Source organism: Harpia harpyja, chromosome 17 (genome assembly GCF_026419915.1).
Source record: "Harpia harpyja isolate bHarHar1 chromosome 17, bHarHar1 primary haplotype, whole genome shotgun sequence".
NCBI classification, from domain to species: Eukaryota; Metazoa; Chordata; class Aves; order Accipitriformes; family Accipitridae; genus Harpia; species Harpia harpyja.
Genome location: NC_068956.1, coordinates 24,914,351 through 24,927,567, shown reverse-complemented (window position 1 = coordinate 24,927,567; position 13,217 = coordinate 24,914,351). Strand labels below are relative to the sequence as shown.

General features: G+C 44.3%; 2 protein-coding genes across 5 annotated transcripts; one reads left to right on the top strand and one right to left on the bottom strand.

Annotated features, from left to right (window-relative positions):
* The first annotated feature begins 1,191 nt into the window (after nt 1–1,191).
* On the top strand, nt 1,192–7,594 carry MTIF3 (mitochondrial translational initiation factor 3). 3 transcript variants are annotated; one of them, XM_052812822.1, is made up of 4 exons: nt 1,192–1,257; nt 4,189–4,658; nt 5,866–6,011; nt 7,341–7,594. In XM_052812822.1, the coding sequence occupies exons 2-4, from the start codon at nt 4,190–4,192 to the stop codon at nt 7,551–7,553; spliced, it is 828 nt and encodes a 275-aa protein (XP_052668782.1). In that variant the 5' UTR covers nt 1,192–1,257; nt 4,189; the 3' UTR covers nt 7,554–7,594. The 3 variants fall into 3 exon arrangements, with proteins under 3 accessions (XP_052668782.1, XP_052668781.1, XP_052668779.1); XM_052812821.1 differs by lacking the exon at nt 1,192–1,257 and adding an exon at nt 2,025–2,098; XM_052812819.1 differs by lacking the exon at nt 1,192–1,257 and adding an exon at nt 3,315–3,410 and having other exon boundaries at nt 5,899–6,011.
* Nucleotides 7,555–12,840, bottom strand: GTF3A (general transcription factor IIIA). 2 transcript variants are annotated; one of them, XM_052812817.1, is made up of 9 exons: nt 12,616–12,840; nt 12,209–12,309; nt 11,574–11,670; nt 11,293–11,381; nt 10,245–10,318; nt 8,920–9,003; nt 8,281–8,510; nt 8,107–8,166; nt 7,555–7,844 (listed from the first exon to the last, which is right to left on the bottom strand). In XM_052812817.1, exons 1-9 carry the CDS (start codon nt 12,829–12,831, stop codon nt 7,683–7,685), a joined length of 1,113 nt encoding a protein of 370 aa, XP_052668777.1. In that variant the 5' UTR covers nt 12,832–12,840; the 3' UTR covers nt 7,555–7,682. The 2 variants fall into 2 exon arrangements, with proteins under 2 accessions (XP_052668777.1, XP_052668778.1); XM_052812818.1 differs by having other exon boundaries at nt 8,107–8,163.
* Between the last annotated feature and the right edge of the window lie 377 nt (nt 12,841–13,217).

Here is a 13,217-nt window from a genome sequence, read left to right as displayed (position 1 = left end):
CTGAAAATTATCTGTCTTGTGGGGATGGTTCTCAGAGAGGCAATAGTAGCTAACTGCAAGCTGGGCCATTGACAAGCTCTCCTCTAATGCATATTGCAGAGCTGAGGATGAAAAAAAAAAAAAAAGTCTCTCTCTGAGCTTCAGCTCTGCCAAAACTTCCCTTCACAGTTATTCAAATTCCACACTTGATTTCCAGACCATGAAAAGAGCAGCAAGAAACACTTTTGTCTCTCGCCTTTTCTCATTGTGGAATATTTCACTCTCCACAACTGGATACTGTAGAATTTCAATAATTTATGTTTCAAGAGCATCAAAGTGAGATCCAGTTTTCTTAGGCACTCTACTGATGTAAGTGATGGCAATCCCTGTTCCCAAAGAACTTACAACTGTAAAGGCACAAAGCCCGAGCAAAATCAAGAAATGAACAAAAGAGCAGGATGGAAAAAACAGGCGCTCTTTGCATAGCTACAGTTGTCAGCCAGGCTGTTGACACAACTCACCATCTACTTAGCTAATTCTGTTAATGGCATTTTTCCATATTCATTACTGCAGGCAAGGAGTTTTAATGAGAATACGGCGATATGAATGAATTCCAGATTGTGAACTGATTTAGTAAAGTTTTCTGGTTTTGCACACAATTACCATTCCATGTCTCCTGTGAAGATGGAGAGCACAAAGCAATGACAGACTTCTTTTTGCACGTGTGTACCAAAATGACTGTACCAAAACAACGGCACGTGGCATTAAACTATTCTAAGACCGCAGTTAAGAATAGAAAGCTTTCAAACCAAAAAGATGAAGCTCAGATTTTCGCTGTGTTTCTTCTTCCCGGGCAGGAAGGGGGGAGAGGAAAGAAGGGTCGCTTAGTTGTGGCCCAAAGCAAATAAGCTAAAAAGTCCTGCTTTTTTTAAGCGGGAAGGACAGCAGGCAAGGCCTCCCTCCCAAATTCCATTTCAAAGTCAGCGCCTTCCACCTCCACAGGGGAAGAAGGAGCCCGCCAACCCGAGGCGGAGCGGAATCCCGAAGGTGCCACCCACCCCGCCGGCGTGCACCCGTGGGCGGTGCACGGGTGGGAACGGGGGGGGGGTCTCGCCCTGACACGCAGGGCCGCCCCGGGGCGGGGAGAAGAGGAAGAGGAAGAGGAAGCAGAGGAGGAGGAAGAGGAAGAGGCAGGGCAGTCTCCACCCTCCCGCCGGCCCAGCCCGCTGCCCCGGTTGCTGCAGGGGGCCGGCGGCTCGGCCCGGCCCGGCCCGGCAGGTAAGAGCCGCCGGGCACGGGGAAGGGGGGGTGGCGGGGACCGGGCCACGGGAGTCCCGGTGGGCTCCGGGCCGCGGGGCCGCCGCCTCCGCCGCCCCGGGTCCCGGGGAGCCGCGCACACGGAGGCGGTCGCGGACGGACGGACGGACCGAGCCCGACCTGCGACACCCGGGAGCGCAAGCAGAGCAGGCAGGCGGGGTTACAAATCCACGCGTGAAATTAAAATAGCGTCTCCATAGCTGTCCTCGCTAGTACGTGGTCTAAGTGGTGGAAATGCACAAAGCGAAATACGCTTACGGGGACCCATAAAGGGGGACATTTTCTTTCTCGGACAGGTAAGGCAGGATTTATTAGACTTAAATAGCAACAGAAAATGAAGGCGGATAAAGGCCAACCCGTGTATTTAGCACAGCAAGATTAACATCTCTTCAAAATAAACTATTACTCCATTGCTGTGATACCACTACTTAGTTTTAGAAGTCAGTAACTGACAAAGGCAAGCCAGGCTCCTCTGAATGCAAGATAAATTTAATGACAGTGTTTTATAACGCACCCAAGCGATACCCAGATTACGGTCTGTAAGTCTGCAGTGCACGATCCACAGCTGGTGCATGAAACCGATTTAAAAATAAGGACTTCTCGGCTTTTGCGTGGCCGCGCTGATGGCGCGCAAAGATACTTACGTGTCGGCGGTGGGTGTTTAGTTGTAGGGCTGTCACCACAGCCAAGAAAAAGCTGTTTTTTCCAGGGGCTGTGGTTCTGGTGTGGACTCCGCAGAGGCAGGGGCAGGGAGGGACGGTAGCTCTACCAGCTGCTTTTAGACTCTGCTGTCAATATCCAGGTATTTATCTTCTGTGCCCTGTGGCTAGCTGAGTTCAGGGTCCTGCTATAGCACACAGCCACGTCAGGCTGCCCTGTTTGTGAACTGATCCGATACTGTCTTCGAGCCGTTTATATCGGCTTTGTCCCTGCTGCGAAAACTTGAAGTCTGTCCCAGGCTCCAAACTGTCCCCGTTTTCAGACTAAGTTTATTCACAGGCAGGTCATTGTACTTGTTCCCGGGCCAACACGCTTAGAGTTATAAATAGTTCCTTATCCTTGCTGATTGCTTGCACCTTGTCCATGTATATGTACGCACATGGATACATGTCTACACAATGTCATACGTATATACGTGTATGCGTGTATATAATTACAGAGTGGAGTCACATTCCTTCTTAAGGCAAAAGAAGTCACACTCTTGACAACACCTCTGGTATGACCTGACCCGTTTTTGGTTTCCTGTATCATCTTTGGCTTCTCCTGTACTTGCTGCCTTTTAAACACGGAATACCAAAACTGCACATAATACTGCACAGTTTGCTCTTTATTTCTAAAGTTTTTGCAGCTGTTAAAAACCGGCTGATTTCTGAAGCTTTGAACAAAATGCAAGTAATGGTCAGGTGCACCAAAACTGCCAGGGGGGTTCCATGAACCAGGGAGAAATGGGGAAAAAAATATAATGGAAGAAACATCTCAAAGATCAGTTTCACTAGTCTTCAAATTTCAAGCACTGGTGTATTTTGAGGCTTGTTTTGAAAGTTTATAGCTTCGTGAGTACCGTGCCAGGATAGAGGCCTGTAACAATTTATTTAAATCACAGTTTGCAAGTGGGGATCTTAGGTATATGAATCTGTTGCTTATTTTCCAGCCGAGGTATAGCAGGCAAGTCTTATCTGTGTCTCTATTTTTCTCTTTTTTCATCATTGAAAAAGAAGAATACCATTATCAGTGTTTTTATTAGATGGTTCTGGTGAAATGGTACTTAGGTGCATGCTTTCTGTATGTATGAAACCTAAGTAGTTTTGATAACTGGAAAAAATCAGCTCACTGTGAATAGGAACTTGCCACCCTAAATTTAATGTTTGTGAAAAACTGCGAAAGTCAGTCGATACTTTAAATGTCCGATAAAATAGGTTTAAAGTTAAGGTACTGTTTTCACTTTGAAGCATGGCTGAATCAGTAGAACTTGAGCTTAAAAGACAGTGAAGACTTTTTTTTTTTTTAAGGTTACTGAAATAATATTGGTGCTTAATCCATATAAGACCAAGTAACTAGCTGGATTACTTCCACAAAATGACATTTGGAAAACTCAGAAAAATACACAATTTGGGGTCAGTGCTGTGAGAAGCAAGTTGCATGCTAGCTATGGAAGAGTTTTCAACCCTGTGACAAACCATATTTTCAAGTATAGTACCGGTTACTTCATCGTGTTTTAATGCCAAGGTGAAGATTTTGCATGGCAGTCTTACTCTGTATGGTCAAGGCTTTGAAATTCCAAAACCTTACAAAACACAGAAGAGTCAGACTGCAGATGTTGGGATGGCTGCTGATGGATGTTGCACAAATCACCACTTCATTCACTATCTGATTAGGGTGGTTCTGAATTAATGTGGCTTAAATGAAACACTTTCCAAAGAAGAGTATCACAACCAGGAAGAAAGTCCTAGTGTTAGATACTTCATGAAAAAAATGTGGACTGAAAATCTTAAAAGTGTGACATGCCTGTTTATTTGACAGCAAATTCTCCCTCTTAACCGTTGGCTCATCTCTGTATACACAAAAAAGCTGTGTAAGAGTAGATACTCTTGTGAGGAGAAATGAACTAGGAAGTATTGGATTCTTTAAAGGAGTTCAGGCTCAAATTTTAAAATACTGAAGATAACTCTTAATAAATTTGTTCCTTTGTCGGATTTTCTCTCTGGGTTAAAGCCCTCTGTTACTGTAGAATTACTGTTGATTGCTCATTCTGTATAGCAACACCATGCATCTTTTTCAAAGAGTAGTTTTAAGGACTAGGGTTTACTGAACTGGAGTCATGTCTTTCTAACATAACTAGAAGAGTCTGACTGATGGGGGTAACTTGTTTTTTCCTCTTCCCTGCTTCCTCAGAATGACTGCCTTTTGTGTGATGAAACTTTTATGTCAAGCAACCAGAAATGAGAATAGACATGCAAAAAGATTCTTTGGTGCTCTTCTGACACAAACACCACAAAAGAGGGTCTTTTCTCCATTCTGGATGGTGGTACCTGACCCTGACCCTAGAAAGCCAACTGTGTTTGGACTTACTCAACCATTTTGTACAGCTGAAAAATCTCACACAGAACCAAAAAGGAAAGCAGCATTTGGAAGTGTTGGGCGAAGAATTCCCTATCGGATTTTGCACGTAATCAACCAGGATGGAGAGAGCTTAGGAAATATGCACCGAGCAGAGGCACTCAAACTTATGGATCAACATGACCTGAAACTAGTTCTCCTTCGTGAGAATGCAGAACCTCCTGTATACAGACTAATGACTGGGCAGCAGATTCACGAAGAACAGCTTAAACGTGCAGAGAAGAAGAAAGCAAGTCCAAAACCAGGTATGTACATTGTTGACACTGCAACACTGAGCACTTTGAAAAATGCTGCATTAAAAGTGGTTTCAGCAGATGAAATCCTCTTACTTGCATCTGTGTAAATCCAAAGCAATGTCACTGCAGTCCACGCTATTAAGGATTTGCAGTGGTGAAAATAAAATTTTGGATTAGTCTTCCACAGAGACGCCTTCTATTGCTTTCTCAGGATTTACTATTTTGGCATCTGCTGGCTTTTGTAAAAAATCTATTTTTATTTAAGTCAATATAACTAGACTGGTTCCATGAGACTCACTGAATTCCTGTTCTTTTACTAAGGCATAGGTGACAGGCAGTTTGTCACTGGTAGCCATGAAACATTCTCTTCCTAGCTTGCTGCTAGGAAGACAAAGTCTGGAGCCTTTTCTTGTACAGAGTAAGAGAACAACTTGTTCAATATGGAACACTTTTCAGTGTTTTTTAAGTCGGCCTGCTCCAGCAGTTTAACAAACTGAGTTTGGCAAAGAGGTTTTAGAAAAGGTGTCTGACCTTGTATCCTCTTTTCTTATCCTCAGGCTAACGAAGGTATCTGTGCTTGGGGTAGAGTTCTGATTTTAGAGGAGAGCACTATCGTGGTAGTGAGTTTTTCTGTTCAAGAAACTACAAAAAGATTATTCAAATGGTAACTACTTTAGAGAATCTTTAAGGAGGAAGAGACCATAAGTTGTTCAAATACGTTACAAGGCATCATACTTCCAGTTGAATATTGCACTTCACTATTCAAGAAAATGGGCTCGAGTTGAAGAGCTATCCAACTTCAAAGCTTTTACATTCAGCTATACCACGTGCAGGATGTAGGAATTTGCGCAGCAAGTCTTTAATTCCACATCCAATGCTTGCCTGTTTATCTTTGTTAGACCTGCATTGTGGGTAGTATGAACAAAACTAATTAAAATAAAAATACCTGAAGCCTTCTGACCCTGAAGAGACTTCCCTGTGCGGGTCAAACATGCACTCAGTCTCCCAATTACGGCAGTGAGTGTGAGATACCAAATAGCCACCTTCTAAGGTGAGAGTGGTGCATCCTGAGACAATGAGACTGAGATGCTCTGCGTATGAGAAAGCAGCATGGGGGGAGTTAAGCAGACAAAGCACCATAAGCTGTTGAAAGACAACAAGTAACACAGGTTTGTCAGATGTTAAGCCAACACAGTTTTAGTTCTGTTTTAAACAGGGGTGGTTCAGAAGGAGTTATCCTTTTCTTCAGCTATTGCCAAGAACGACTTAGAGACCAAGACTAAGCAGATAGCACAGTGGATTGAAAAGAAATACCATGTTAAGGTTACCATCCGGCAAGCAAAAGATAGCAATACAGACATGGTAAGTGGACTCCTGAAAGTTGGACCAATCAATTTCATTAAATAGCTGTACTTGTATTAACTTTCCCTTATTCAGTACTGCCATGTTTTTTTAATATATCATGTACTGCTAAAATAAGTGAAGGTCTAGGTCTAGGTCCCGTGAAAGTAACGGTTGCCCCATCTTAAGCTGCATCTCTTCAAACACTGCAGTTCTAGAAAAGTAGTCCCACAGAGACAATTCAAATACCATGCTTTCCTAAGAATGCGGTTGTAATACTGGCTTTGACAGCAGGCTCTAAGCAGTTCCTACTCCTTTGTAGCACCACCTTATTAACTGGGCTGGTGAAATTTTCCTGTCTGTACCTTAAGCCAGCTCACTCACTGAAAAGTTTAACAGTAAATTAAAAAAAAAATAAAATCTGCTTATTTCAGCTGGATTATTTCAGTAACCTAACTCTTCTCCTGAAGATGCGTTTTTGCAATGGTGTTAAGGTTAATTGTCCACCGTTGTTGTGAAAAACTACTGGAATGGTGTTCCAAGACTGGCAAAGTAAACGTCTATAAAAATGTTAGGGAGCTGGTGGCAACTCACTAGTATAATTGCAGGGCCTTGAGACTTGTCTTCATTGTCATTTGCACAAATGGCTTTTTTATAAAGATTCCATGTAAGATTTTTTTTTTTCCTTTTAATGTGTATAGTGAATTAGGTTTCCTTCATGATTCTGTCTACTAAATTGCTGGAGGAAATTGTGATATCACTTCATCCAAAAGGAACAAAACTTTTTACAGGAAGTTGAATTCACAGCAAAAGGGTAGCAGGAGGAAGAACTGGATAGGGGCGGGAGCAGAACATTTCATGACACAGTCCAGATTTAGGTTGTCCTTAAATTTAAAAGCGTAATTATGAGCTTAAGAGTTCAGCTTGTTATATGAACGCCACTGTATCACTCAGTTCAATACCACTATGTTCTGCTAACCTTAGAACGCCACTGCCTCTTAAGAGCAAAGCCCCATTAATATGCCTGAATCTAGTGGAAGAGGAGGGTGGGGAGGAGTCAGATGCAGTCCACTTTCACGGACACCTTTAAACAGCAAAACGGGATGAACCAGGTATTCAGCCTAAGTGTTAGGAAATGGCTTAATCCCTCTGGTGACTTTCCTAAACCTGCTTGTGAGTAAAGAGTAAATGGTTAGGAAAGAAGCAGCTGAAATGCTCAAACCAGGACTAGCAACTAGCTCATTTCAGCTAATAGCTAAACCACGAGCAGTAGATCGTGTCATTACAGAACAGCCTGAAATATTCTTCTACCAGTGTTTGTGTATTTAGTCCTATTTTTCTCCTTTTCAGTTCATGCTTTTTGATCAGATTTTGGATAATGTGTCCGAGAAAGCCACTTATCTTTCCAAGCCAAAAGTTACTAGAGAAGGGGTGAGTACCTGTATTTTGAGACACATGTCTGACAAAGAGTTGAAAGCATACCAGAAGATGGAAAAACAGAAAAACAGTACAGTAAAGAAAGATGAAAATGAAGATCTGAAGTCAAATGAGTTGCATCAGTGACTTTATGAAGACGTGTAAACAATATTGATTTTTTATTTAAACCCCCCCCCACAAACTCTAAACTTTTAATAAAGTTATTGTTGAGCTTTGCACGGGTCGTTCCATAAAGAATGTTGTCTCAGTTAATCTTTACTGCAGAGTCAGAATTTCAACAGTTGGTATTTCATTTTCGACGGGCTTATCCACTGCCTTGCTTTCTGTCAGAACAGCATCCTTTCCTGGCTGCGTTTTAGGAGGAATGTAGCCGCTCAGACGAGAGGCTAAGCTCCTCTTAGGACGAGAACGCTTTGCCTGGCAGAAATAAATCCAGAATTAGCAACTTAATGTATCCATGGAACAAACACTACTAATGTGGTGGCGAAACAAGAAATCAATGAATAGGCCATCACTGCATTATTTAAAGGAGCTTCAGAAATTAAGAATCTCCCAAATTAAGCAGATAGCTGGCCTGTTTTCCTGCTTGCAGTCACATTCTAAAACATGTAATGTTTGTTTACCCTCCTCTGAAGTGACAGGGTATGGTTGAGAGGACTTTTTCAAGAGTATAACTTACTTTCAAGTTCATCTTCCTCTTTTCAGGATCATGTACAACTGCGTGCCTTGCTAGGCTCTGCTACAGTTACAAAGGGCAGGGGAAAAAAAAAAAAAAAAACAAGAAACAAAAGGACTTAGGTTTATCATTTCAGATTATGTGATTCAGATTAGAACAATATAAAAAAATACATACCTTCATTGCAAACACTCTTCCACAGCCTGGATAATCACAAGAGAATGGTTTTTTCTCCTCATGAAAAGAGAGGATATGGCTTTGAAGGTTAAATATGGTTGTGTAAGTTCTCCCACATCCTTCTCTCGGGCATTGGCAGACTTCCCTCTCCACAGCATGTGTTTTTTGATGCTGCTTGAGGTAGTCTTTCCGTTTAAAAGTTTTGTAACACTCACTGCAAACTATCGGCTCTGAGTGGGAGAGACAGGCAGAGTATAAATTAACAGCTTCTTACAGGAGCTCAGAATCAAACCCTAGCAGTCCTCTAACAATGCTAAAATCCACAAGAGATGCAAGGAACTCAGAGACTGGAAGAGAATAATACAGTATGAATTATCCAGATCTGAAATTGTACATTATACAATTTCTCGTTAACTGGATCACAAAGCAAAGTTAGTATACTGGAATAGCATTTTCATCAGTTTAAGCTCTAGCCAGAATGGCAACCATTTTACTGATAAAGTGTTAGTAAACAAGTTTGTCTAGACACAATGACAAGTTGATGAAATGAGTTCAACAAGGACTCCTCGTCAAATTAGCAGGTTTTTTCCCATTTGTATCAAAAGTTAAGTTCTATTTACTAAAGCATTTGGAGTTTACCTGTATGACTGACTTTATTATGTTTCAGAAGCTCTGTCCAAGTTTTTCCAGTATATGAGCAGTTTTCTTTCTTGCATGCATAGCCTGTTGGACAGGACAGATGTTTACAATCACAAAGGTTCTGGCAAACACAGTCCAGTTTCACAAGGGGGAGTTCCACTTCTAGCGCTTGAAAATTAAAAGGCCAGTATTCCTCCTCTCCTACCATACTGCATGGCGATGGGACAAGAGGCAACGAACACAAATTAGAACATGAGAAAATCCCAACAGGTTTAAGGAAGAAACCTTGTATCACTGACATGAGTTGTCCAGAGAGGCTGTGGAATCCCTACCCCTGGAAACCTTCAAAACTTGACTGGACACAGTCCTCAGCAACCTGGTCTAACTGACCCTGTCTTGAGCAGGGAGTTGGACCAGATGACCTCCAGAGGTCCTTTCCAACCTAAATGATTTTATGAAACTCTCTCTCTCCTTGCTTCAGTAAAGCTACTTCCTCACCAGCCATACACTTTCACTCAAATAGATGAAAATAACTGTAGTAATACATACTATTTCTATATAAATTTTAAAAAAGATCTTGACCATACAGTAATATTCCAGAGTCTAAGGGGACTACATCATTCTGTCAAGCAGACAGGCTGGTTTTTAAATGAACCACAGAAAGTCAACACCATTTAAATCCCAGGACTGGAAAGGTCAAACAACTATGAACAAGTCCCTGTCTTAAGAAGGGGATGCAGTATGAATTGCAGCTTTTTAGATACTCTTCCTAGACTCTTGGGTTGTTTTTTTTTTTCTAGTACTGGAAAGTGGGTTAGCTGTCAGTAGTACTGAAAGAACGGACAGGAGTGTAGCAGGATTAGCTCAAACATACATAACCGCCTCCTAACAATTCCACTTAAATACCTTTCACATAGGTACATTAACAACTTAAAAAATGCAAGCCTACATGGTTTTGCCAAGCTTCTGTTGGGAATTTGTGGCAGAACTGGCAACTGATCCTAACCTCTGGAGGTCTAGGCTAGTGCCTTAACCATTAGCCCATCTCCAGAAGATGGACTATTGACAAGGAAGCACATTAGGAGAAGAAATGGCTGAAGCAAACCTGAGCTCTGTCCAGCCTACCACAAGTACATTGTAACCGAACACTGCAATGTCTTGCAATTGTATCCCATTTGACTACTCAAAACAGGTATTTTGTTCACCTGGATCACTAGGCCCAGAATGCTTTCATGTCTGTCACACACCCCTGCCTACTCTCTACTGGAAGAACTCCTTTTTCCTTTGATAAAACGTAATTGAAGCAAGAAGAAAAACTGTATTACCTTCATGTATCTTCTCATGCCGCTTTAGTCGACTTGGAGTAGAAAAGTGCTTTCCACATCCTTCATTATTACATCTAGGTATAAAATAACACTGGTTTAATTTCTTTCACTGCATCTGCATATTTTTTGTTCTTTTAAGTCAAGAACAATTAAAGTGGACAAAATAATCCAAGTTTCCCGTCGCCTAGAGATCTGTTCTGTCGTCCGTCCCGTCCCCCCCCCCCCACCTTGTAAAAGTAAATTCCATAATATGTTTCTAACAGAGGACTCTGATCCCCTCGGGAGTTAAGACTATAGTATGATTTCCAAGTATACAGCAAGTTAAGCTTTAGCTAAAGAATCAAGCTTCATATCCCTACGCAGTAGGCTCTTCAACCGTAAAAGAGATAGAAAGTGGAGGGTTTAAGTAAGTGGCTTGTACAGATCTAGCAGTCAGAGCAGCAGCAGAGCACTGACAGTATTTTTGTGCCTGTCACCCAGACATACTAGCGCAATTCACTTAAGCGGAACACTCCTATTAAGTGTGTTCCACCTTTAAGAAATACAAGACTAAACTTTGCTTTCATCAGACCTATACTGATGTGTCATGTAAATAGTGGAGTTGCAACGCACATCTTCTCAGATCGGTGTCCAAGCCTTTCACGGTTTTTAAGCTACTAGTCACTTCAATGTTAGCCAGCCAAGTCACTGCTTTTTACTGGAAAACAGAGGTAGCTGCATTTTTCATTACCATGCAAGCTTTTATGCTTGTATTTCAGACTGTGTGAAGTAAAAAATGGGGGGGGTTTGTTTATTTTTCCTGTGAACCTGTAATAAACCCTAAGAACATGTCTGGAATGCTGAAGTTACAGAGCACCAAGACTGTTGCTCCAAACAGACTACTGAGCAAAGGGCTAGTACGAGAAATGTACTTGCAGCCATGACTACAAATTCATTCCAGTTTTTTTTTAAATGCCATGTCAATGAAAAGGTTGAAAAAAGGCACCTGTTTTCATCTACAGTGTTTAAATGGAATTGTTAAAGTTCATTATTAAAATTATCCACCTACTTGAAGGGAGGTTCATTGGTGTGGTGACATTGATGAACTTTAAGTTGTTGATGTTTCCTGAAAGACTTGTTACAGCCTTCAAAGTCGCACTATTTAGGAAATTAAGTTATCATTAGAGGCCAAAATAATGACAGCCCTGCCCACATGTTTTTGCTGAAATCCCAGTCCCAGTATTTGAACTCACACGAGTACCGCATAATAACAAGCTGAAGTATTTCACCAGATACATAAAAAGGAGCTTGTTTAGCTTCCACTTTACAGCACCAAAGGTAATTACTCACCACATATTGCTTTTGCTGATTTTGATGCTTGCGCTCAATGTGCTTCTTTAAGTTTGATTTTGTTCCAAATTTCTGATTGCATCCATCAGCTGTGCACCTGCAAATGGACTGCATTTTTTAATTATCCCTCTCAAACAGCGCTTTGTTTCCTAGGCTGATACAGAAATCATTGGACAAGAGGAATACGTGAAGAATAACCAAAACTCGCAACCCAAATATAAAAATTTCCTTTAAAGACACGAAAAGCCAGAGGCTAAGTTATAGTCGAAAACCACAGGAAAACATATCAAAGATATTTCTAATAAAACACGTAGGCATTCCTAGCTCCTAATCCAAGACATGCAGCTATTAAGGGCTTCGTAATAGGAGACAACTGCCCTTCCTTCTTTTAATTCTGTATTCTAGGGAGAGATCCGCCCACTCCTTTAAGTATCTATTATGGATCACTGCCAGATAGGAGGTTTTAGGCTAAGGAGACTCCCCACCTCTCACCCCGTGTGCACGCTGTTAAGGCAGTACTCACGATACCAAAGCTAGCCACGCGTGCTCTGTAGCACCCACACCCGTTTTAGCTCCCCTTCGCTGCCCTAAGGACACGCGTAATCCATCTGCAGAAGTAAAAAATCCGGCCTTACTCGAACGGCTTTTCCCCAGTGTGCGTAAGAAGGTGACGAGCGCGGTGGAAATCTCTCGTGAAACCTTTACCGCAGCCCTCGTAATGGCAGACGTACGGCCTCTGGAAGAGAGGGGGACACTTTGGGAGGCCACAGACCCACACCTCGGGGGGGGGCTCGGCCGTTTCCAGGAGGATTCCATCGGCGGGATGCCCCGGCGGCGGGATGGCTGACACGGCCCACGCAGCCCACCCTGCCCCGCTGCTCCGGGTACCCCCGGGAGGGGGGGGGGGGGCAAGGCCAGCAGGGGCCCGAGGCCCCTCACCTCAGTCACACGAACCGCCCCCCCCCCCCGCCGACGGGGAGGCCCGAACGGGAACCCCGCGTCGCTGTTCCCTCAGGTCACGGCCCGGCTCGGCCCGGCTCACCTCACCCGTGTGCCGGCAGAGGTGGGCGTCCAGCCTCCAGGCCTTGTTGAAGGTGGCGTCGCAGCCAGGGAAGGAGCAGATGAAAGGGCGGGGGGGGAGCGCGCTCGCGCTCCCGCCGCTCCCGCCGCTCGCGCTCGCGCTCCCGCCACCGGGCGCGGGCGCGCGCGCGGCTCCCCCACCCCCCCGCGCGCTCCCCGCCGCCCGCTCCCCGGCCATGCGGGAGGGCACGTGACCGCTCCCCCCGCCCCGAGCGGGGGAATGTCCCCTCCCGCCTCCCAGTCCTCGCGCCGGCCGCTAGGGGCCGGGCGGGGCGCCCGGGGGGGGGGGGGGGCGCATGCGCGGTCCGGCGGGAGCCTGAGGCGATGGCGGCGGCCCGTGGGGGCCGAGGGCTGGTTGGCCCCGGCGATGGCCGCGGCTGCGATTTCCCCGGCGTGGCACGGCGGTCGTGATCCCGCCTTGACCCGCCGTCCGCTGTGAGAGGCCCCGCGTCCTCCTCACCGGAGAGCTTGATCCCGAAAGCAGCGCGGGTCCGGCGTCGCTTCTCCATCACCTCGTGCGCCAGACGCTGACCCCCTTGTGCTGTCTGGTATGGAGCCATCTCA

What these genes read in the sequence shown, in the direction of transcription:
- MTIF3 (XM_052812819.1), top strand. Translation starts at nt 3,373, where the DNA reads ATGACATTTGGAAAACTCAGAAAAATACACAATTTGGG. An exon ending in GAAAGCAAGTCCAAAACCAG is followed by an intron (nt 4,659 to 5,898) that starts GTATGTACATTG and finishes CCTTTTCTTCAG; the next exon opens with CTATTGCCAAGAACGACTTA. An exon ending in AAGATAGCAATACAGACATG is followed by an intron (nt 6,012 to 7,340) that starts GTAAGTGGACTC and finishes TCTCCTTTTCAG; the next exon opens with TTCATGCTTTTTGATCAGAT.
- GTF3A (XM_052812817.1), bottom strand. Translation starts at nt 12,831, where the DNA reads ATGGCCGGGGAGCGGGCGGCGGGGAGCGCGCGGGGGGGTGGGGGAGCC. An exon ending in TCTGCCGGCACACGGGTGAG is followed by an intron (nt 12,310 to 12,615) that starts GTGAGCCGGGCC and finishes CCTCTCTTCCAG; the next exon opens with AGGCCGTACGTCTGCCATTA. An exon ending in ACCAATGAACCTCCCTTCAA is followed by an intron (nt 10,319 to 11,292) that starts GTAGGTGGATAA and finishes TTTTATACCTAG; the next exon opens with ATGTAATAATGAAGGATGTG.